The sequence below is a fragment of the Furipterus horrens genome, unplaced genomic scaffold (genome assembly GCF_987537825.1).
Source record: "Furipterus horrens unplaced genomic scaffold, mFurHor1.1.pri manual_scaffold_5, whole genome shotgun sequence".
NCBI lineage: Eukaryota > Metazoa > Chordata > Mammalia > Chiroptera > Furipteridae > Furipterus > Furipterus horrens.
In genome coordinates, this window is record NW_028327175.1 from 163215499 (window position 1) to 163241115 (window position 25617).

The 25617-nt window shown below is 34.9% G+C and overlaps 1 protein-coding gene and 1 non-coding gene across 10 annotated transcripts in view; both read right to left on the reverse strand.

Moving 5' to 3' along the window:
- Positions 1 to 3588: 3588 nt before the first annotated feature.
- The window catches only part of PPP3CB (protein phosphatase 3 catalytic subunit beta), a 53899-nt gene continuing 31870 nt past the window's right edge, over positions 3589 to 25617 (reverse strand). The window contains exons 10-15 of one of the 9 annotated variants that reach the window (XM_090278206.1): positions 19687 to 19764; positions 14678 to 14704; positions 12475 to 12556; positions 11362 to 11459; positions 6603 to 6632; positions 3589 to 5190 (exon numbers count right to left, since the gene is read on the reverse strand). In XM_090278206.1, the coding sequence (XP_090134332.1) occupies positions 5012 to 5190; positions 6603 to 6632; positions 11362 to 11459; positions 12475 to 12556; positions 14678 to 14704; positions 19687 to 19764 (494 nt within the window). In that variant the 3' untranslated portion in view covers positions 3589 to 5011. The other 8 variants (XM_090278205.1, XM_090278209.1, XM_090278208.1 and 5 more) reach the window with 8 other exon arrangements.
- On the reverse strand, positions 20514 to 20676 carry LOC150010293 (U1 spliceosomal RNA). Its single transcript, XR_016511458.1, has one exon. It is a non-coding gene; the product is annotated as a U1 spliceosomal RNA (small nuclear RNA).

Genomic DNA, 25617 nt, shown 5'->3' on the forward strand with positions numbered 1-25617 from the left:
CAGCTGTCCCTTCATATCACTTTTCTTTGCTGAAACGCTGGGTCTCTGTGATTACATGTACCCTGCCAACCAGACATGCTTAATTCTCCCTAACAAAGTAAGAAGGGACATGGACTCCTGCCAATGGACTTCTCTCTTTCTGACCCTTCTTTTCTGCCAAGAGGCTCAGAACTCTGTCAACACTCCCAAACTTGCCAAAGGCCAGAAAGGTTAAAGATGAAGCCTACCATTTTCTGGACCTCCTTCACTAAGGACACATTTCTTTTTCATTTAATTTTTTTAAAAAAATTTTTACTGATTGATTTTAGAGAGAGAGGGGAAGGGGCAGGGAGAGATTTATTGTTCCATTTATACATTCATTGGTTGATTCTTGTATGTGTCCTGACCAGGGATTGAACCTGCAACCTTGGCATGTTGGGACGATGCTCTAAACAACTGAACTACCTGACCAGGGCAAAAGGCAGCATTTCTGCTCTTAGTCCATAGCATCAGGGTAAAAACCCTTGGGATTAGTTCAGAAGTCAATATTTGGTTGGAAAGCTAAGCACAAGACCAGAGAAACAGGAACTCTTTGGTATCTGGATGTCAACATACACCCAAAATGAGTTCCCCCAAGCGCAAAACTGCTCAAACACAACCCGGCAATGACCACTCAAGGTTTAAGTACAAATATAATGCCTACGAAAGAACAGAAATGGTCATTTGATGATACAGAAGGAAATTGATTGTAGGGGAAACATCCAGAATTAATCCATAGAATTTACTTTCCTTGGAGAGCAAGGCATATTCTGAGTGAGTCATCTGGGGTACTCCCCTTGTTCATTTAAAAAATGAATATAATAGTCCCCTTACCCACTAGGTATATGTTCCAAGATGCCTCAGCAGATGCCTAAAACCACAGATAAGACTGAACACTATATAAGCTATGTTTTTACCTATACACAAGGCCTGTAACAGTTTGATTTATAAAGTAAGCACAGTAAGAGATTAATAGCAATAACTAATAAAATAGAACGATTACAACAATGTACTATAATAAGTTATGTGAATGTAGCATTAAGTAAAATAAGGGTTATTTGAACAAGTACTGCAATACCTTGATAGTTCATCTGATAACCAAGAAGACAAGGTTATTAAGACTAGTGGGAGTGTGTACAGTGTGGATATGCTAGACAAAGGGATGAGTCATGACCTAGGCAGGATGGAGTGGGACAGTATGGGTTTTCATCAGGCTACTCAGAATGGTGTGTAATCTAAAAGTTATGAATTGTTTATTCCTGGAATTTTCCATTTAATATTTTTGGTTCACAGTTCACTGAAACCATGGAAAATGAGACCATAGATAGGGGAACACTACTATAAATATTTCTGGAATATTAAAGTAAGACCTACCCTGGCCAAGTGGCTAAGTTGGAACATCATCCCATACAATACAAGGTTGTGGTGCATTCATGAGGCAACTGATCAATGTTTCTCACCTCTCTCTCTCTCTCTCTCTCTCTCTCTCAAATCAATAAAATATATCCTCGGGTCAGGATTTTAAAAAATATTAAAAGACCAAAATATTAATGACTAAAAATGCATACTATTTCTAGGAACAGAAAATCAGAATCAACTCAAACATTATCTTATTCCTTTCTGTAATGAACGCTGATCCAAGGAATTTAATTCCACATTTCTAGCTCATTTTCACTTAGAGCTGTAAAACTCCAGAACCTTGTGAGCAGTGGTCCTATATGACTGCATGATCTGATTTTCTGCTCACACTTGGTCCCAGCTATATTACTTACCTGTCTCTGTGAACATCAAACTGGGGAAGAGATCACTTGCCATGAGGACCCTGGAATGTGGGAAATCAAATCTATGTGTGAACAGATGCAGAGAATGGATTCCAAAGGAACTCTAAATTGTAGTGAGCACAACGTACAAACGGGGAAGGTGGAAGAAAAATGTTAAGGATGCAACAAAATAGTACATAACATTATGTAGAGCAGCTGTGGGAAAAGGAAAATCAATTGCAATAGGCAAAAATCCTGAACAAAATAGGGGTGATTCATTTTCAGCAAAGGTTTCAGGCCAATTTCATATGTAACTGTAAGAACAGTTAAAGGTTTTCAGTTCTGTTAATAATGCCTGAGCTGCAGAAGTTACAAGAAGTCAAAGATTATCTTTTTAACTCAGAAGTGGCATCTTTGAATATAAAGGGGGATGATACATAGAAAAGTTAATATTAAATAGTAATTTACGTTTAACTATCACTACTACTTGCTCTGGTAGAGACAATTTTTATTCATCATGGGATATGCGTGTGTGTGTGTGTGTGTAAACACACACACATATATTATATATATGTATTTTGTAAACTTAAAAAATATTTGTTGTTTTTTGTGAAAGTAGTTATGAAAGACTTAAGAAAGACTAAAAGAAGTTCCTATTCAAACAGGTAGGAAGTGGTCTGTGAGGCACAGGGTGATATTTTTCCACTCTTTGTGGATACCACTTTTTCTGCATTGTTTCTTTCCCTTATTTTCTCCTTTTTAATTTTTACCATAAACACATAATACTTAGTTTGCTAATTATGCTTTATATTTGCCCATTATTCCCACAAACACTATATAACCCTAGTGAGGGACCTAAACTCCTAATTCAGAGATGCATAGTTTTCATAAAACAGTAACATCAAGAAAAATTTTAAGATATGCAGTGAGTACTTCAAAGAGTTTATTTGTTTATTTTTAGACAGAGCAGAAGAGAGGGAGAGAGAGTATGAGATAAACATCAATGTTGGAGAGAAACAAATCTGTTGCCTCTTGCACACCCCCAACTGGGGACCTGGTCTGCAACCTAGGCACCTGCAACCTTTTGGTTTGCGGGACAACATCCAACTCACTGAGCCACACCAGTCAGGGCAGTGTGAGTAACTTTAAAGGCAGCTCATGGACTGGTATGCAAGTTAATATTACAGCAAGCAGAAGATATAATAGTCAACAATTTGAGTGCTATTTGCTACCTGGAATTAGGCAAATATATACATTTCTATTTAAATTAATGCTTTATAAATGTGTATCATTATAATTATTGTTAAAAACTGTAATTAAAGTTGCTATATGATTATATTATTATAAAATGTTAAGCAATATCCTAATTTCCCTCAATTGTCAAAATTCTATACTAACTTTGATTATGGCAAAAGACTATGATGGCAGGAAAATGCAATAACACTAATACCTTTTTTCTGACTGTTAAAACACCCAATAAATTTCCAATACTACTATAACAAAATTCTAGACAAGATTTTCTTTCAATTAAAAGTTAAGTGAAACAGGGATTTAAAATATTAGGTTTAAAAGGCCTAATTATAATAGGCACCCAGTCCTCTGGTGCTCAGTTACTATTGCTCATGTAAAACAAGTGTAACTAAAGTTTTTTTAAAAAACAAAACTTATGAGACAATTCAATTCATCAAATTACCATGAACTATCCATCAGATAATCTTATCTGAAAGATATATCCCAGTTCTACTAACAGGATTTTCTGATATGCATGAGGTCAAATCAGACTATATCCAAATAAAACCCAACACAGAGATAGGAGAAGCGGCCCATGCTTGGAATTTATTGTGTGCTACGTTTATAAAATACTCAAATAGTCCTGCACATGCGTAATATTTCCAACTGAGACAGGAGACCATACAGGGTGCACTTTCTGGCAAACAAAACAATAGATGGTTCCGCTGCCTGAAGCTCTGAATTATATTTCAGGGCATGAGGGAAGCAGGCCACCAAAGTAAAGGGAAATACCAAACTACAGTGGCAATCAATACAGGTCAATAATTGTGAGAAATTAGCACATGGTTCCATTTAATTTAACCAAGCAGTTCTTCAACTATCAAATGTTCAACATGCAGACTTGACTTTTATGCCTCCACTAACAACTGAATGATTGAATAGAGAACCATTGTTGCTTCTATGCTGCATTCTTAATCAAAAACACTTTCAAAACATTTTAAAATTTTCTTTGCATCGAAACATAAAAATAATAGAAAGCCAGCAGCAAATTACCCTGGTGGCTATTTAAGCAACTTGAGTACTCACAATGAACTAAAATTTCTCATAACATCTAGGTAACCTATACATGTTGTACCTGTACATCACAGGTCTATATATTAAGTATTTGCAAAATGAAAACATGCATACACAAAATACGTCAAGTTTTACAGACATGATTTGAATTAAAATTTACTTTGACAATGTACAAACTTCTTTTAAAGTCTCTTAAATGAGTAATTCTGTAATTCTTCATAATATTGAAATTTAGATGTTTTCTTCTTAAATCTCTGGTGTGTAAATTTCAAAAGATCAGGACAAAAAGAGATTCTGAATTTGTGTTCAAGTAAGAGAGTCTGTCTAGAAATAGATTATGCATTCATAATTAAAAAATACCAAGACTATATTACAGAATTAGCCACATTTAAGAACTATAGACCTGAGGTCAGCATTTTGTATAAACACCAACTGGGTTTCTCAGTGTTTTGCCCATAATTCAAAATACAGTTTAGTAACCTCAGAAATGTATTTTAAGACCATGCTAATTCACGCTTTAAAGACATTTCATGGGGGGAAAAAATGTCCATGTTACCTCTTACAATTGCATTTGAAGTCATGGTTGAAAACAAAAATCTAATTCTACTGAAGGTAAAAGAAATCTCATTTGTAAACTTAAATGTGTGAACCACAAGCATAAATGGAGGTGCAGTGGCCCTTCACTGGAAATTGCCCCAAGCCCCTTGCTTACTGCTCTCCACCTTGGCAGCGATGACCCAGTCTTATCAGATAGCACATGTCCCAGTGCCCTCAAGCCTCCATCCAGGAAGGGGGCTGGGGTCTCAAATGCACAATGGTTTCTCCAAAGGGACTGTGACATTTACAGTGAGCTTGGCTGACCCCTCCAGTTCATCAGGTAATCTGTCCATTTGGGGCCCGAGATGTGAGAGTCCCTGGGAAGCCGTGGGTCACTGGGCACTATGGTTGCCAGTCCCGTGGTTCTCAGTGGCATGTGCGGTGTTCAGAGAATTGAAACCATCTGGCTGTACAGCATCTTTCCGGGGTGGCATTCTCTCATTGATTCTATCCAAACCCTTTGCCTCTTCAAAACTGCAGATTCTATGTGGTGGAGAGAATCCTCGTATTGCTTAACAAAATGCAAATTTGATAAGTCAGTAATTGAAAAACATTCCTGAGATTTCAAAAACAAGTGATTCTTAAGAAGACATTAGCTGTATGTAGCAACATTTAAATCTCACTTTAACAGAATTCTATCCCCAAGCCAGACTTTCCCTTAAAATGTGAAATGTTTAAATCTAAATATAAACATGACAGCATCAAAGATGACAATATTAGTGTAGCCTTTTAAAAACACATAAAAGTAACCCTCCCCTGTCCCCAAAATCGACCTCCAAGCAATGGTCTAAGGGTTTCAGTCTGACTTTTACTACACCAATTATCTCCTACCTGAAACCCCAAAATCACCAGTGACTACTGCAGTAAGGCAGCATCAAGAAAAGGGGCAAGTGAGGTGGCTAAACAAGGTTAATCCTTAACATACAAATATGTACCAAGAGCTTGGGAGGAGAAAGAGGTAAAGTTAAAATTTAGCAGATCAGAACTATCCTGGAGGTTAAGGTAACATCACTCCATCACCACCAATATGAAAAGAAAATGGTGCGAAGTGCCTCCAGGATTTAGATCTGTGTTTGGCTAATAGCAAAAAGGTATTTAGTTTCATAATTTAGGTGATGTCACCTTTAATTCACTGGCCATTCACTGCATGTCCCTGGGAACCCAAATCAAAATAAAAAGTAATTCTCCAGCAATTGTTAGTTTCTCATTTATGTCATCTGGAATGATGTAGTCTACATTATTAAAATGTGTACAGCAAAGACTTCCATATTACTGGTTATAACCTAGTTGCTTTAATATGTGCAAGCCCTGGGACTCAGAGTCTGTGCATATGAACCAATAAATGGCTGGGCAGCAAAGCATTTAGCAATGTGCAATATTAAGGCAATACATGATATACATGAATATAATATAACCAACAAATACTAGCCTAAAATGAAGCAAAAAAATAATAATAATAAGTCATAGTTATAGCTTCTGCAATCAGTTGAATTACTGAAAATGAGTAAAAACAGACTCAAACCTATGTCTAGAGGGGATTTAACCTAGGGAAGAAAAAATCTGAGTAGCACAGAATCATGCAAAATATGGAATAGATCTTTATATGTAACTTTAAATACTATGATATTATAGCATAATATGCTGTATTCTAAAGAATTCAGGAAAATTAAATGTTAGTTTCATACTAGACTACAAAAGGAGAAAAACCAGATTGTCACTAGAGACATCAGTACTTGTGATTTAAAAAAAGAGAGAGGGAGACAGAGAGAGACAGAGAGAGTGATGTGACTTAAACTCGATGAGCCAGTGAGTCTGATTCATCTTGGGCTGTGCAAGCTAGGAGTAAGACACACCCACAGGACATTCTCTGATGCCCACCCACACACCACAGATCTCTGCCCAGTACAAGGACTCTGATCGTACCTTTTTCAGCCTCAATAGCCTCAACTGTGGCTGTACAGAAGTGAGCAGAGGCATGCAAAATGAATGAGAGAGATGAGAAGGGTCATATTGTACAGCAGAAAAGGCAATGATCACTTAAAATATCACAGTACCCCCTCTTACATCATCATTTACAATTTAACATAATAGTACCCATATTCAAGAACCCCGTCCAAACCCCAATTTCTGACACAGCACAGTTTAGACACAGCACTATGACAACATCACTCAGAACACAGAGCACACAGACCTACTGTAAACGGACACCTCAGCACCCATGCAAACACACTCTGGTATTAATTACCCATCTTGAATTCAGTATTCTCATGGCTTTAGAACTTCCCAACATGTTTATCATATCATATCCATGATAATCACAAGGAAATTCCCTATGGTGAAATTATATGGTAGAATTGTAGCAGAAGAGCAAACAGGAAATTCTTTAATTTCATGTCTAACTGAAATAATAATGCTCACCAGTTGTTCCCTAAGATATAAATTAGAAGCCAGCAATGTTTTTCCTATTGCTTCTGGGGCAACAGCATAAGCTGCAAAAGTTCTTATGGCTACAATGAAATTTAAGTGCAGTAAACCTGTGAGTTACTCTAAGTAGAAAGTTCTGTAGCTCTGTTCTTTGTGGATAACCTAAAAGGACCCCTCTTGTCTACTAGGAACTTCCTTTCTATTCTAACATTGGCATCCCAAATATCTAAAGATATTAACATCTACAGCCTTAAAAAATCCATTTATGTTCATTCAGTTTATTATGAACTAAAATCTGCCTAGCTACTAACAACCTGCATTCTCAAGTAAAGACAGAAAAAAGGCTACTGAGCATCTTTTCAAACCCAGCTATCAACTAGAGGAATCGAGAGATAGAACTGAGGTCTTACAGGCAATAAATCCTGACTATTTCATGATATGGACATATACATAGGTCATATAAATAAAAAATGCATTCTTGGTAAAGCCTGTCTCTCCCCATTTAGAGAATTTTAAAATATTTAGTCATACATTTTATAGTCAACGATTCCTTTGACTTGTTCTGGTTTCAAATTATATAAAGCACTCTCATCAAGAACCAGGACCAAAGCAGAAAACAATACTGCTTGACAATACTGCCAATTCTCCACTTTATGCAAAGTGAACACACTTAGAATATTTAGAACAATAATGCCCCATCCCTTCTTCTACAATGAGGCTAATTTAGAATAATTATCCCTCAAACAACCTTTTAGCAGTACAGGTGATTTAGAAATACATTTTATCTAAAAGTTATTACTGTGAAAGGACATTGATGAATCCAAGGAATTAAAGTAGACTAAATTAGCAAACCTTGTTATCTCAACCAGATAGTAAAATGAATTGGGGACCCAAAAGAAGTAGGATGGACACTGAAAAGGGAAGAAATTAATTCTTCTCAACTGTTAAATATTAGAAATAAAAGCATACATAGTTATTGTATACCATTGTACAAATCACCATTTGTAAAATCTAGCCCTGTACATTTGGAAAATACTCTTGGAATTTGCTCAGACAGAAAACGGGATAAATTACCCATCTCTACTTGATCAGAACTATTCTTCAAAATGTGGACTATTTTCTTTATAATTAGAAATTGAATGAGGAAAATAGTAAAATGCTAATCAGAATATTTTTACAGTTTGTGGTAATAGAAGTGATTTTATATGAAATATTTTATAACTTGTAATATATATGGCAACTAAAGATAAAAACATCACTATAAATATTATCTATTTGATTGTATTAATAGTTTAAGTATATTAATAAATTTTTTAAATTATGAAATGTGACAATACACTTTTGAAATCATTCCATGGGCTTTTAATTTGATATGTAAAAGCATTTTCTAGGTCAAATGATATTCTCTGTCCTTTCTTGAGGCCTCAAAATGCTCCTAAATCCTTTGCAGAATACAAAATAGCTATCATATTCAAAACTGAATACCATGTCAAACTTGAATGCTTAGAATTAAAAGGTCATTTGAAATTTAAACATTAAGGTGGAAAGAAAGAGATCTGATAATTGCAAAATTGTACCTGAAAGGCACTATTTTTCCTCTATTTGTTTTCAGCTTTATAGGACACCTTGACATGGCCTTAGTAAGTTTAAGTATAGTGCTGTCTCAAATTGTGTTTCACAAAATTACACAAGATAAATGATCAAGAGGAATTTGACATTACTAATCTAGAGATGCCCCTGTATTTTCCCACATACGTCTTGGTGAAGGTCGCAATATAGGGCTAGCTTCCAACCAAATTTCCAGGAAGAAAATGCACATAAAATATAAATATCAAATACTATTCCAATAGAGTTGTACAGTTTGTAAAAAACACTTGAGAAATATCATAAATTGACTTTCAAGTTACTGCAAAGACAATTTTTACTTTCTGACAATAGAACTGAGGTCTTAGAATTTAAAAACTTTTTTGCAATACTTAATTCTCAGTGAATCACATCAGGAAACATGTCTACTAAAATTTGAAACACTAGATAAACTTTTAAAAAACACAAAGTTGGAGCTTTTGTTTGAGTTTCATTATTTGTTCCAAAGTAAGTTTATCTTATGCTCAGGAAATTGCTTCAACCAGATGGTCAAATCAGCATTATCAAGAGCCATCACTGGCAGAAGTAGGGAGCTACCTAGTTTCCCAAATTGAACCCCTTAAGCTCACACCATCCAGTAACTCACTCTATGCTGGAAATAGTCCTTTCAGTAAAGTTTTCTTTCAAAGCTTCCCTGCAGTTTGAGTGATTTCAAACTTGAAGACTGAGCTTCAGGCTGCATACAAATTAAAAATAAATAGAAGTGCTGAGCTGCCAACAAAGCATGTAATTAGCAGGTGCTAACTGTGAAATCAGAAGAAAGGTTTGTTGTAGAAACAACATAAAAGTAATAATATATTCAAGGATAACTGAGACGACAGTAGTGCAGATTTATTTAAGCATGAGACCCTTTCAGTTTTCTTTTTCCTTTCTGAAAAAGAGGAGGAAGGGTATAACATTTTTTCCGGCTATTAAAACTCATCCTTTTTCTATTAACATTGCTGGAAGTTTTAGTAACTGTTGAAGATCTTAATTTGTTTTAATCAAATTCTTTTTAGCTCATTTTTCTAATGTTTACAATATAATTTAAAAAATGGAGGACAAGGAATATAAATAAAATAAAAGCAGATTAAAAAATAAAAACCTTATTCAGAATAAAAATTTGAAACTATAGCTTCGATACATAGCTGTATTTCTCACATATGCTAGTGGTGGTACCAGACAACACAATAACATATAAAATAGAACGTGAATAGGCTACAAATAGAAATTATTTGTCTACAGGAAAAATTCTTTTTATTTATTTAAGCATTTATGAGACTGAGTGAAATGAAATTGTGAAAAGCCAATCTAATTTATATCTATTCAAAAATTTAAATTTCCCTTTTTTTTCTTCTATAAACATTTACTAATTACAACACCAAAAAGGAACTGTTAATCATAACTAAGGAAAACAACAGCTCTGTTGCTGCCTGTTTTAATAGAGCAATGACCCTTGCAGGGCTGTCAAAAGTGGCTACAATAAAACATAAATTAAGCTTTTCATAGCACATTTTTTGCTTTCCAACCAGAAGGGAAAGAAATCTGGACTTTGAGTTACTGTGTATAATAACATTCACAACACTATTTAACCTATAATGGGTTTTCAAAAAGTTAACCCAGTATTTACACATATTTACGCCAAAAAAGTTAGGTGTTTTTTTTTTTTAATATAAAATATTCAATGAGCCAGATTACAGGAATGCTTTATGTATAATTCTTTTTATTTTCATGCAAAATAAAGGCACACTTAATAACACCCTTTGGACTTTGACTTACAGGATTTAAATTCAACCCCTTTTAACAATGACTTAATATCTAATGTTACATTCATGTTCAGGATGCACAAAGTGCAGCAACCAATGCAGCAAACCTCAAAACAAGGTGCTACAAAGTTGCTTCTACATCAAAAAACAGACAAGTGTCTGATAGAGTAATTTAATTTAACATACTTTTACAGACATACAGCTAACCTAAAGAAAGACAGACAGATTTAGGAAAGCAGCTACATCTGCAGAGGAAGGAACAGCATGTTACAGATAGTCGATTATACATAGAACATTTGACGAACACCACAGAAAACAAACTTTGGCATCATTTACCATGGTACAAAACCTTGCTTTTGGCAAGTAAGTGCATAAGTAATGTTCTGGGGCCCAAGTAGACTGTTAATTCTAAAATTAAGTATCTGATTATAAAAGCATAGTCTAATACAGTTACATAAATTTAAAAAATAGAAAAGAAATTTGAAATTACATTTCCATTTTAGTCATATGATATAGTATATCCTGGATTCACATTCTGTAACTGGGGCTTTTAAAAGAAAAGGGTGCATTAGACAAAAGAATAAATATTTCAGACATTACAATATTAGCTGCTCCCATATCATTTCATGAAAAGCTAAGAGACTGACCATTATTTTCAATTGAAACAAATTCCCATTCTATCAATTTTCTGCCCTCGTCAGGTTATTAATCAGATACTACCTATCATAAAGTATTCTGCCTGTGTCAGCTGCTGAGACAGGAACTAAAAAGCAAAAGGAATTCCCTGCATGCATTATGTGTACTGTTAGCAAAAGAGTGAGGTGTGCCCCAGTCCACCTGAGGCACAGCAAGTTGCATAACATCATTACCACTTTGCAGGGTCTGCCGTCCTCCAGCCAACACTCCACTAGGCAACATTCCTGTGGGAGTCAGGCCCTTGAGTGTCAGCACACTTTCACTCTCCTCCCTATAGCAGAAAAACATAACAAACATCAGAGACTTCCAACAAGTACTTATTTTAAAAGAAGAGATGGGCCCAGATGTAGGTAGGTCATGTATATAACTTATGACATGCATTGCTATTACCATATTTTCCTCAATTCCAAGACAAACATCTTTCTATATTCAAAATGTTTCAGATAATGAGGTTGTACCTTACCGCTGAGGCATATATTGTTCTTCCTGAAAACTTTATTGAATAATATGGTAAAATGTATCAATGGATACTATACAATAAAGAAAAGATGGTATTTTGTATTTTTTAAAGATCAAATATCTGATGTAATCACTTCTGCAAACAAATTTTAAAGGACTGGCCCCTATTCATGAATACCCTAAACCTGATCTTCCCGAATAAACCCCAGGAAGATAACTCATAGCTCCAGCAAAAGGGACTTCCTATACAGACGAGCAAGTTCATCTGGAATACTCCAGAAAGTGCCCTCTTGCCCTGGCTGTTGTGGCTCAGTTGGTTGGAGCATCATCCCAAAACTGAATGGGCACAGGTTCAATTCCTGGTCAGGGCACATACCTAGGCTGTGGGTTCGGTCCCCAGTTGGGGAGCATACAAGAGGCAATTGATCAATATTTCCCTCCCCCTGCCTCCCTTCCCCTCGCTCTAAAATCAATAAGCATGTCCTCAGGTGAGGATATTCTTTTTAAGCTTAAAAAAAAAGCTTAAAACAAAATAAATAGTGCCCTCGTCCTTCTTAGCCTGTTTTAATTTTCAAAGTGTAAAATTAGTACTTTCATCACAGAAGAACAAGAGATACCAAAAGTGAACAATAATAATCACAAGGGTCAAAAATTAGTTTCAAATGGACTTACTTGTGTTACCCTCTTCAATGTATAAATATAGAACATCTTTATAGGGAGAATGCTACTATATTGCTTTTAGAAGTCAATTCCTTTTATGTGCTTGTTAACAAAGTACAATAAAAGTAATTTCTATGAAACAAATAATTAGAAAAATGTATCATTACCTGAGAACAGAGAAGACCCTTGCCATCTTGCCAATAGCCCGTATTTTGTTTCGTATGATTTCTTTCCGGGCTGCAGCTGAACCTACTTTCAATGGAATAAAAAAAGACTCAAGTTTAGGGCATTCACACTTGCATCATGCTATTAGCGTGTTCCACACTCATCTGAACCAACACCAAGCCCCCTGTCACCAGCTCATATGGAGGAGACTAGATGAACTGATGCCTAAAAGTTTTACACTCCTTCAATGTTAAGCTCAATATTGTTCTAGTACTGCGATCTGATACGGATGCAAATGAAGAGTAATCCACAAACTCTATGACTCACACTGCTGACTAATCAGTGAAACTGCAATAGGAAGAAACTACTGCCCAACCTGTATCACAAGCCAAAGGACAAAAAATTAACAACCCTACAATCTGTTTAATTCTCATGAGAGCCAATGGCATGCAGACTAACAGACAAAACTGCTAATACCTATAACCTTCTTTTTAACTATTATAAAAGCTTTTGACATGCAGGCTGAAAATATCCCATCATACTTTGACAAAGTCAGTCTCCTTGCTCTCTATAAACAATGCTATGAAGCAACTACTATGCAGGTGATTAAGAACTAAGGGCATACCAGCATTTTGACAACAATGCACATCTCAGCCTCATGAAACTAGGTATCTTCTAAAGTCATGTAAATATATTCAAGCTCTTACATTCCTAGGTGAGTATGACACAGGAGAGTGAGCAATGAGAAAAGACTCACTAAAAAAAAATGGTAGCTAATTATCACTGTTTCATTTCCTTTTTTGAGATTTTTAAAGAGAGTTTATTTGAGCCAAAACTGGGGACAATTTCTGTGGAATAAGATCTCAAAAGCTCTCTAATGCTTCATTTCTAAAGGGTTAGCTGTGTTGCCTATCCCTGATACAGAAGAGAATATACCAAATTAACAGTATCTTAACTGATGAAACACTCTTCCTTCCCTTGGCTTCCAGAAAGAACAACAACAATCTCAGTCCTGCCATCTCATATATAGCAACTATAATCACTCTGGACCCAAGAGTGTGGTATCTCAGAACCGTGCTTCAATATGAGAACACACATATGGAAGCACCATGGTTGAGGAGAAGGTTAAGGAAAGGCTAAAGACACTAGACCAAATAGGGCCTTATGTATACAGAGGTCTGAACAACCACAGTCTTCTGGGCTAGAGCATCTCATTTAAAATTCCAGCATTCCACAAATAAATATAATTAACAACTAAGATGATGACTGACCTTACTGCAAGGAAAAAGATATCCAATTTCAAAGATGAAAATAAAAGAAATATTTTAGAGAAAATAGGCTCCATGACCATAGTTATGGTGCTTTAAAGGGTAATATTATGAGCACTGAAGCTACAGCTTTTACAAGTCCAAAACTGTGTTGGTATTTTTAAGATGAAAATAAAATAAAACAAAGCAAAATAAAATACTGTATCAGAATTGTAGAATATTAAGAATTTGAAGATATTAAAGCTACTGCAAATTTCAATCACCTCATTTTATAGACATATAAACTGAGTTTACTAAGTATTTTGTCCAAGGATATAAAGTAAGTCTGATTCTACTCAAATAAATTAATACACACATTTTGTTTTAAAACTGGCAAAAAAAAAAAAAAAAAGCAGCTAGGATTAGAGTATGGGGATGGAGGAAAGTGGCTATAATAAAATACATTCATATTTTCAGCTTTAATTTATATATCTGTAAAACTCAATGCTATGTAAACTATACTGATTTCAAATTAAAAAATTCCCTGGAATATAAAAACATTGTACAAATCAGGATTTTAAATCAGTCTACAAACACATCATGCATAATATTAAAGTAAATGTCCACAGTAAAATTACTTTGGGGAATAGACAGACAATCAAACACCCCTAATCATGCAGGGAAAAGTACAAAACATTACAAATAAGCAAAAGAATGAACTTTTAAAACAAGAGGAATGAAAAAGAGGGAAAAATATTTCCATGCACAGAAAGACAGATATCTTGGAATATGACTTCTAAAAACATCAAATTCTAACTTAGATAAAACAAACTAAATTTGCATAAGCCCAAGAGGACTCTGCATAAATAGTACTCTATGAATGTGCTAACTTACATGGACATGAGGATTAAATTATGAAGTCATATTTCAAAACAATGTTACTCTGTCTGGTCTGTACCTTTTTTATTGCCATATATGAGCCGTTCTTCAGATGGAGAGTCCAGAAAAAAGGAAGTGAATGATGGAGAAAAGGTGGATGAAACAAATAAAAAGATAGAGATTTAACTTGGCAGTGGTACTGAAGAATGAATGTAGAAAGAGAGAAAAATGAAGGCCCTCATATTTGAAATTTGAAAAATGTGGTACTACAGGATGTGGTGAATAACAGAGGGATGCCACTGTCCAGAGCTCTAACGGAAAGATTTCTTAAAAGATATGTGTCCAGAAGAAATTATGGACAGAATGACTGTAATATTTGATGAAAATAGACAAATTAGGGACAAAAATATACGTGAAAACATGTAAGACTGATAAAAGACTGTACTAACAACAATCACACATTTATATTGATACCCCTAGAGAAATGTATCACCCATGGAAGCATGTTAAGTGAAAGGTAATGACACAAATATGATACAAACTCATGTGGTTCTTCAAGGACACCAACATCTGCAAAATCTGTAGTATATACAGAGAAATGTAGGTAACTTTGTAAACTACCTCAGTGGAAAACCTCACCCACTCCCAGGAAAGGAAAGACTAAGCTTCCCCTACTCCACAATAATAAGAGCACACAATTTCTTGAATCTGAATTGTAGAACTTCTCCACATACTCAGGATCAATAGTATGTGTTTTCTGCTCCTAACAGAATCTGGGAGTTTGAGGGACATCTTTTTGCAGAAATAGTGATAGTGTGTTTTCTAAGTTTTCAATACATTGTTTCTAAGTAAATAATAGCTCTTCAGAGTAGGCAGCAGAAATGTTTCATTGGGGCTTTCTATATCTTCCATTCCAGTGCTGAGTGAGATACATGATTTCATTATAGGAAATGTGAAGTTTTAGTTTAGTAAAACTAGAGCAAATATGGATTACATATTTCCTTTACCAAACTCAAGATAAAAGATAAGTAACTGAAATAAATAGTATGCATTCTAACTACCACAAAAATCGGTGTTCAAAAATTCTTTAATGATTAAATAATACCTCTAACAGGAATACTATGTGCAATGTTTATGCAAATATTTGCCTTTAAAAATAATGCCACAGACACATTAAACAATATAGAAAACCAAAGATCATCACTTTAGAAGGAAGAGAATCTCATTCTTTTACCCAATTTCAAACATGAATATGCAAAAATTAATCTTTCCTTCCTGTCATTGGGAAATCTCCAATCTTGCTCTCTCTCCCTTTCCTCAAAGAAAAGCTATACTCTTATTCTTCCACAGCAGTCCCCACCACTGTTTTCTTTCTAAGCCAAATTTCTCCCCAGGCCCAGTCCATAGGATGGTTCCATTGCTGAGTAGAAAAAGGAGAGGGAGAGGACAGAAAGCATGCTATCACAGTGAAAGGAAAAAAGAAAAGATGGACAGAGTTATGGGGAAGAAATGAGGAAAAATGGATAAGGCAAGTAAATAAACCTAGTTCCAGGAGCTCTTTTCCCTACCCTAATCCAGTATTTTTCCTGATGTTCTCCCGTTTTCCTCCATCCCTCAATGTTCTGTCTCCCCTACACCACTCTCATTCCTCTATGCAAACTCTCAGACCTGTATTCTTAAAAGTTTTCTTTGAGTCCTTGTTCCTAATATATGATAGTATAAGGGTGAAGAAATGAGGAACTCATTATTATTTTCCCATAGAAACACTGTCATAAATAGTGCTACCAATTTTTAAAAATTACTTAAGAGTGGGCAAGAATTTTCATCCTTTCTATTCCCTCAATCTATAGATGAGAAGATCCTGAGAAGTTAGGTAACTTTTCCAAGATTACACAGCCAGTATAGTGGTAGCATCAAGACACATGAACCATTGATCCTTTCCACTAAACTAAATACACTGCCTCTTTAATGATCAAATCTGATTCATCCCTAGAGTGTAAGGATGATATAGTAAGTGGATAGATAAGCATAATTTATCATTGATAGGAAAAATATTGATAAGACACATTAAAATCTCCTGTAAGAACTATAATATTTTATATTTATTCCTAGTTGAATCATAGGTATCTAAACTATATACTCTATTAGACTTAACAAGAAAACTTTTTTCCTATTTGTTATAGGAAGAAGACTAAAGCATTACTTATCACTCCTATTTAACATATTAGCAATATTGATACATTTTTTTAAAGAATAAAAAGAAATAAAGAGGTAAAAGTGAAGAAAATAAATATTAGCCCTATGCAAATGACTTATTTTTAAGTTTAGAAAAACACAATAAAAATTAACATTGAAAATTATTTTTCTGATCCAAGTTGTTGAACATAAGATTAACCCACAAACATAAAATTACTTTACACAGTTAGAAAATACATTGAGAGATACCTATTATCATAATAAGAATGTAAGAGGGCAGGGGGTATAAGGGGACTAAATGGTACTGGTAAAAATACAATAAAGATTTTTTTTTAAAAGAATACAAAATACTGAAGTATTAATTTAACTCGTAATAACAGATTTTTTTTGTTTTTAAAAAGATTTTATTTATTTATTTTTAGAGAGAGGGGATGGGAGGGAGAAAGAGAGAGAGGAGAGAAACGTCAATGTGAAAGAGAAACATTGACCAGTTGCCTCTCTCGTACATGCCATGACAGGGGATCAAACCCACAACCAAGGCATGTGCCATGACCTGCCTTGTGACCTTTTGCCTTGTGGGATGATACCCAACCAACCGAGCCATACCAGTCAGTGCAATAATGAATTTTTTCCAAAGAAAACTATAATATTAAATGGAATAATTATATATTAAATATATTAAATGGGGTAATTATAGTAAATGAACTAATTATATAGAGCAAGAGATCTAGATCTTAGTTTAGAAAACTAAACACGATTTTTTAAAAAACTTCCTAGATTTAGCACTGCCTGGTGTGGTTCAGCTGGTTAGGCATCATCCTGCAAAGGTAAGGGTCACTGGTTCAATTCCTGGTTAGGGCACTTGCCTGGATTGTAGGTTCAGACCCTGGTTGGGCACGTGCAAGAGGCAGCTGATTGATACTTTTCTCTCACGTTTCTCTCCCTCTCTTTCTCCCTCCCTTCCCCTTTCTATAAAAATAAATAAAATCTTTAAAAAATAACTTTCTAGGTTTAATGTAATACCAATTAAAACTCCTACTAGATATTCCATATAATTTGGCAAATTAACAGAAAAATTTATCTGAAAATATTAGTGGGCTATGTACCAAACATTACTTCAGTTATTATATCAACACCTATAACATTATGAATTAGGTACTATTATCTTCACTTTGAAGATAAGAAAACTGAGGCTCAGAAAGGGTAAGTAACTTGCCTGAGGCCACCCAGCCATTATCTAGAATCTGAACCCAGATCTAGTCTTTACAAAGGTGGTAGCAGAATGGGGAAAAGAAATAATTAAAACTATTAAAAGTTGAATGGAAAAGACGAATATGCTGAAACATGTTGGAACTAAAAACTTCTACATAAACATGAAAAAAAGAGAGAATTAAAATAAGGAAAAAATAAATATTACTCAGTAAAACTTATTACCGAACATTCCCCCAGAAAAAAAAAACTGATATAATTTATTTCAGTTAACAAGCCAGAGTAAAAAAAAGCAATCTCTGCCTGCCACCAATAGATGGCAATAGCAGACGCTTGCACAGTCACTTTGTACTTCGAACAAATGGGCTTACAACAGGGTTTAAGAATCAAACCTGTTTGTAAGTAGAGAAATATCAAAATAGTTTTTACTCATATTTTACTTGATAAGTGGTCAACTGAAATGGACAGTTTACACAGGTGGAAGCACACAGTAATTTTTTCCCTTAACATCAAGGAAATATAAATTAAACCAACTGTAATTTACTACTACATAGCCACCAAGCAAAGTAAGTAAATATGAGGAAAATCCAATGAGGTGGGCCTGTGGAGAAACAGATCTATGAATTTGTTGCTGGAAGTACTTCGTATTAGTCCAGTTCTTCTGCCAAGTAACCTGGCAATTCATAGCTAAAATAATAAAGCTAAAATTTATATTCTTTAACTGTTATTCTCTTCTGGAAATTTATTCCAAGAAGGAAGATAAAAACTATCGTACAAATAATTTATTGTATGTTATTCATAATAAGGATAATTTAAAACTACCCAAATACCAATGAGATTAACTATGAAAATTATTGTACATTAATATACTTAGAAATATGTAGCTATTAAATTTTACCAATATCTAAACCGTGTTTAATACATGGAAACATTTATATACTCATTATAACTATTAAAAATATGCCACAATAAAAATGTGAAGGGCATATGGAAGAAAACAGAGTTTCCAGCTTATTAGTTGTTTATGTCCTTGTTTACTTAGTTAATTAAAATTAAATGTTTTAAATAAAATTTTCAAAACATAAAAATCAAAAAATTGTTTCTGTGGTAGTAACTTATACTTTAAATGCACATTAGGTACATAGGCTGGTTGGCTTTCATTAAGAACCAACAACTGAGTATAACCTTGTTTCTACAGAAAAAAATGCTTTCTGAATCTCTATACTAACAAGTGGTTTCTTAGAACACAACCACTCATAAGTTGGGACAGCAGACTTCTGTTTTTGGAAAGAAGAAATGACAACACTAGGGGTTCGGGTATGTTTCTGATACACTAAGCAATATTGTATCAATGAAACAAACAGCATTTTTATCCTCCTTTCTCTAAGCACTGTCTATATTCATGAAAAACCACATCTTTTTATAACTTCAATTTTCCTTTCCTTCTGTTCTTTCTTCCAAATTTCCCCTTCCCCCAAATTCATCTTCTTCCCCATACAAACAGAAAAAATTAAATCACTAAAATTATTTTTAAAATCTTAAAATAATACCTGAAAAAGTGTCATTTATTAAATAGCATAGTTATTTGAGCTATGACTATATTTTGCAAAAGTGTATAATAAAGCAGGAAAGTTAAAAGATATCATTTCATAAAAATATATATAGTAAAATGAATAATCATACCATCAAACTGGTCTTCACCTTCAGTCATCAGTTCGTCATCAGAGCAAATACTTAGAACATTTACCAACATTTCTGTCACTATTCCAAAAATAAAAAACGAAAGTTACATATCAGCTGCCTATATTCAACTGTCTATATGTATACACAGCAACTATTCATATAAATAAATCGTCAAATGATTAACCCAAGAATACTAACACATTCTGATAGCAGGAATGATGGAATTAAAAAGATATATAAAGGCTTTCAAAATGAAAGAAATGTAACAGATACAAGTCTAAGAGAGATTCTTTATGGAATAAATTTTCAGGTCTCTCAGAAAAAAAAATAAAAAGACGACGACCTACAGAGATGAGAACAGAGAGGGAAAACATCTGAACACATACATTACTATTTTTAAATATACATATTTAAATTCATTTATGAAATAGCGTTATGAAGGAAAAAAATCACATCACAATTCCACTGTTGCAAAAAAAAATGTCACAGGATTCAATCTTTTAAAAACTGGCTCTAACAACTCTCCAAAACTTAATTCTTAAGATTACTAATGGCTACCTAACAACCTGAACCAACGATTTGTTCTTAAGGCTTAATCCACCTTCACCATTCTACATATTTTTCCCTTGGTTTCCATAATTCTACTCTAATGGTTTTCCTACCTTTAGACTATTTTCTCCCAAAATTTGAATATTCTGAAGATTCTCTCTGCAGTCCATTTTTTTTTCATATGCTCTAATTTCTTGGTGATTCCATCTATTACTATATAGGTTAAAATATCACCTTTTAAAAGATGATTCCAAACTCTATGTCACCAGTCCTTTTTTTAGGGGACATGGCGAAAGAGTCCCACACTACCACAAATTATGCAGTCGAGTTTCCCACATTTGGGGAAATCTCAGGGGTCAGCACATCCAGAGTGCAATGGATAAGCCTCACCCTGGGAAAACCACCTTCATGATCATGGTATCTCCCCTGCCAGGTAAGTATTACATCACCAGTCCTGATCTCTTTCAGAGTCTGGATTTCTTTGCTGGTTCTGGCAACCACTTAAATTATTTGTATACTGTCTGTGTCCCTTACTAGAATGAAAGCTTCATGAGTGCAGGGTATTGTTTTGTTTGCCATTGTATCCCCAGAGCCTAGTACTATGCCTGGCACATGAGAGCAACCAATAAATATCTGACAAATGAGTAAATAAAAAAGATATAATAAATTTCAATTAATAAAAATACCTATTCAATATTCAGACAGCACCTAGAAATGGATAACTCCGGGATTCAGATATAAAAGGGTCAGTCCCTACTCTCCAAAAGCTTATTAACTACTGTAGAATGTGTGTGTGTGTGTGTATGTGTGTGTGTGGATATGCTACAAAAGAATGTTGAGTACTATGCTGTAAATATGCAAAAGTATGCCAAAGGTCTGCTAGGGAAAGGAAGACTTTTGGTAGAGGAATCATGAAGTAGGAGTATGCCAGGTGGAAAGGGCAGATAAGACATTCTAAAATAAAAGTTAGAAAGAATATGAGGTAGTCAAGTCAATCATTGGAATACAATTAAGAGTGCAGAAATAAAAACCTCACATTGAGGGTCAATTTTTCTTTTTTAATTCATTAATTTGGAGACAGGGAGAGAAACACACACACACACACACACACACACACACACACAGAAACACTATTTGTTGTTTTATTTATTTATGCATTCATTGGTTGATTCTTCTATGTGTTCTGACCAGGGATTGAACCCACAACCTTGGCATATTGGGACGACGCTCTAACCAACTGAGCTGCCTGGCCAGGGCAAAAGGCAGCATTTCTGTGTGGGGAACCGCTCCTTGTGGTTTCTGAATTGTAGCCCAGGCTGTGAGCCAGGCGCCCCCTGGGAAGCCTCTGAGTCTCAACAGAACACTGGAAGACTGTGTGGCAGAGAGGACCAAAGGCCACTCCAGAGGGTTTCCATAGGAAATGGATTTAAAGAATGCTTATTATGCTTTCGAGCTCGCTCTGCTTTTTAAATCTTAGTTAACTATAAACAATCTCTAGCAAGGAACGTATGAAACCTTGCACCTAATGCCAGTGTGGTGTCAAGATGTTTAACAGACACTGACACAGATTGGTCTCTTTGCCCTTTATATTGATATCTACAATCAGTAACTGTCACTGTAATCCAGGCGCCTAAAAGCTATTGATGATTTATGAATTTTGACCTTGTATCTCCTATGCGTACCCTTCTCAATAAAAAGCATGAGGGACAAAGGTCTTGTGCTTTCTCTACTAGAGGGAATAGCCGCCTCCTTTATCCCCCAGACAAAATACAGTGTCCTCGATAAATTTGTTCCGTCGTGGTCATGAAACCTCTGCTGGACATAGTAGTTTCCAACCAAGCCGGGGCCATTGGAGGCAGCTCAGCCTCATTTCTGCTCTTAGTCCATAGCATCGGGTAAAAAACCCTTGGGATTAGTTCAGAAGTCAATATTGGTTGGAAAGGCTAAGCAATAGACCAGAGGAACTGGAACTTCTTGGTTTCTGGATGTCAACAGACTTAAAATCAGTTCCTCTAAGCCTTAAATGCACTTTAGCATAACAACTGCTCAAACACAACCCAGCAATGACCAGTTGAGGCTTAAATACAAATATAATACCCAAAAAAGAATAGAAATGGTCATTTGATGGTACAGTAGGAAATCAATTATAAGGGAAACATCCAGAATTAATTTGAAGTTATAGAAGACCTAAATGATGAAGGAAGTTTCCTGAAAAAGTAGCAGGGAAATAGAATCCAGAGACAAAAAGACAAGAATTCAAGATGCGTGCTGCTTATAAAGAAGGGGAACGATAAGTAGAGAAAGCTCCCTCTAATGTTTTATGTTTTCTCTCAATGTGAGGAAAGTGGCTGGAAAAAGACAGTTTGGGGAAAAAAAGGATGAAAATTTAGGCTATATCTCAAAGGAAAAAGGAGAAGAATCTGACCAGTGATTTAAAGGACGTTTGAGTACTATCAAAAACCCAGCTAATATTAGAAATCGAAGGGTGGTACCAATTTATAAGGCTGTCTAAATATCTTCGGCAGTGCTACCCACTCTGGCTATAAGAATGGAGAAAATGGATGGCTGGACTTTATTGGGGCTGAGTTATAACAAGCAAAATAGAAAAACAAGAGATAAGGAGTTTGAAGATGTGTTAGGAAAGATGAGAGGCAAGGAGATATCTGACTAATAAAGAATGACATGGTCAAAGGCCTAGCAATTCCAATGAAGCTTAAGAGCAGCTATAACCAAAATGAGGGGTTGACAGAATAAGAGGTGCTCATCAGAGGGCGTTAATAGCACTATCATTATCACACTCAAAACATTCAAGTTATCTTTTACCATTCTCTCCCCTTGAACACGCAATCTTGTTAAGTCTCACTGGTTCTATTTCTACAGTCCTTGCAGTTATTCCCTGCTCTCTAGTCTAGATCCTACCAGAGCTTCATTATGTTTCCATCTGACACTTGATATAGCTTCATAACAGGTCTCCCAAACTTAAGTCTTCCTTCTAGTCCATTTCACAAGAATAGTTTTTCTAAATAACTATCATGGTCATATTGTTTCAGTTGCTCCTCACAATTTATGAAAGTTCCAAATTCTGTGTGTTGGTGATCAAGAGCCTCATGATCTAAACATGACTTAACTTTTCATTCTTTTTCTACTACTGTCCATACATCTTACTGGTTAATCCAACTGAACCCTTTAACATTTGTCAGTGACCTTATGCTTTCTTGCTTTCAGACTCAGGCTTAGGAAGTTCTCTTACTAGAATTCTCGTGCCCATATGTACCAGCACAATTCCACCATTCTTCAAGCCCTAGATCAAATGCTACTTTAATCCCTGATATAAAATCTCCCCTCTCCTCTTAATTGCTATAAAACTACACTTGTCTTAAATGCTTACTGTATTAATTTTATCATTATTTATGTAGCTTAAATCCACATCTGTATTTTTGTATCCTAAGTACCTTGAATAAAACACACTTTCAAAAAAATCCCTAATAAATGAATAATTCTTACATATATGACCTTCTAACACCATATCATATCCTCTAGAGCAGAAGTTCTTAAATTGGGGCCAATAAACCTGAGCAGGGGCAGGTAACCATTTGACTTCAGATCTATGAGCATCCTGAAAGTGTTATGTGTATGTACAAATGTAAACATATTTATATGTACATGAATTTTTTCTGAGGTGAAAGTCCATAACTTTCATCAGATTCTCAAGTGTTTTGCATTAAAAAAATTAATGTTTTTGTGTAGTTACCTTAATTAAAAAGAGAGTCCTTAGCATATTTTCCATTTTCTAAAACATTTATAAGATTTTTTAAAAACCCAGCTGAGATTTGATTTAAAATATCTGAGGTGTGGGGTGGGGAACAGTAGAAGGGGATATAAATGACAGTATTGGCCATGATTTGACAAATGTCCAAGCTGAGTAATTGGTACACGGGAGCTCGTCTTATTCTTCACTCTGCCTTTGTATATGTTGGAAATTTTAACATTTAAAAAAAATGAAATAAAAAGTCCCCCAAAAGATTAAAAAACACAGCTTTTATCTAACTTGAGAATTAAACCAACCTCTCAGGTAATCTCTGGCTTATGCTAGTTGCTTCCCAGAGACTAGGTCAAACTGGCTTATTTAAAGTTGAACAAATGAGATATCAGTTGCTGCTTTCCACACCAAAAGAAAATTTTCACTAGAATCAAGCAGTTAGGTGCCCTGGCTGGGTGGCTCAGTTGGTTAGAGCATCATCCCATACACCAAAAGGTTTTAAGTTCAATTCCCAGTGAGGGCCTATGCCTGGATTGCAGGTTCCATCCCTGGTGAGTCAGGGCATATATGGTAGGTGGCATATTGATGTTTCCCTCGCTCGCTCTATAAAACAAACAAAAAAAAACATCTACCAGTTAATATATCCTTGGATGAGAATTTTTAAAAAGTAATAAAAGCAGTAAGGCTAGGCTATCTAAACAATGAACATGCATTAAAATGGAAAAATATGCAATGAGCTTGAGAAAATTTTCTTACTCTGCTCAACACTGGTCATGATTCTATCTGCACATAATGCTGAAATCTGAGCTTCACATTTTAAAAAAGATGTGAATAATTTAGAGAAGATCCATAGAAAAACAACTAAATGGTCAAAAGGTTTCAATGCTTCCTCATCTTACAACAGATAAGATGACTTAGAGTGGCAAAAGAAGAACAAAAGATCATTTAGTAGCGGACTTCAAATGTAGGCATGCTGAGAGAAATCTATTCTCCATCTTCACTTATGAGAGATCAACCAGAAGTAGACTAAATTCTTCGTAAGAAGTTAGACTACATGATTGTTAAGTTCACCATGAGCTCTAAAACTCTGTTATATTCCTTCCTGGTTTTTGATAGGTGAATTAGTTGAGAAAAACTATTATCATTATTTCTTTCCTTGTTAAAACACTTATAGCATAAACATTTAAATTAGGTATAATTAAACATTTCCTTAATGTAGAAGCATCAGAAAATCAAATTAGAATTTATGAAATGTCCATTTTCCTCCTACTTTACCCTCTCTGCTTTCTCCACCCCCACCATTCCCCTCAGATTACATTAAAATAGTTGAGTTGCAGTCTAGCCTAGAGACAGAAGAATGAGCAAGATAAATTCTTAAATTACCTTCAGCCTGATGATGCTATGATTGAACTATTTCTCATACACAAAGATAGAAGGTTATAAGTGTAATGCATCCCTTGCACCTAAGCCCTTTACTGGCCCCCTTTTCAAATGCTATAAAGTGGGTAATTCTATCTCCATATTAACTTAATGTTGACCTATTGAGTAACTGATGAAGACTGAGGGCAATCTAAAAAAAACATTTTTAACATGCACTGCTTAAGCATTAACTCTAAAATTTT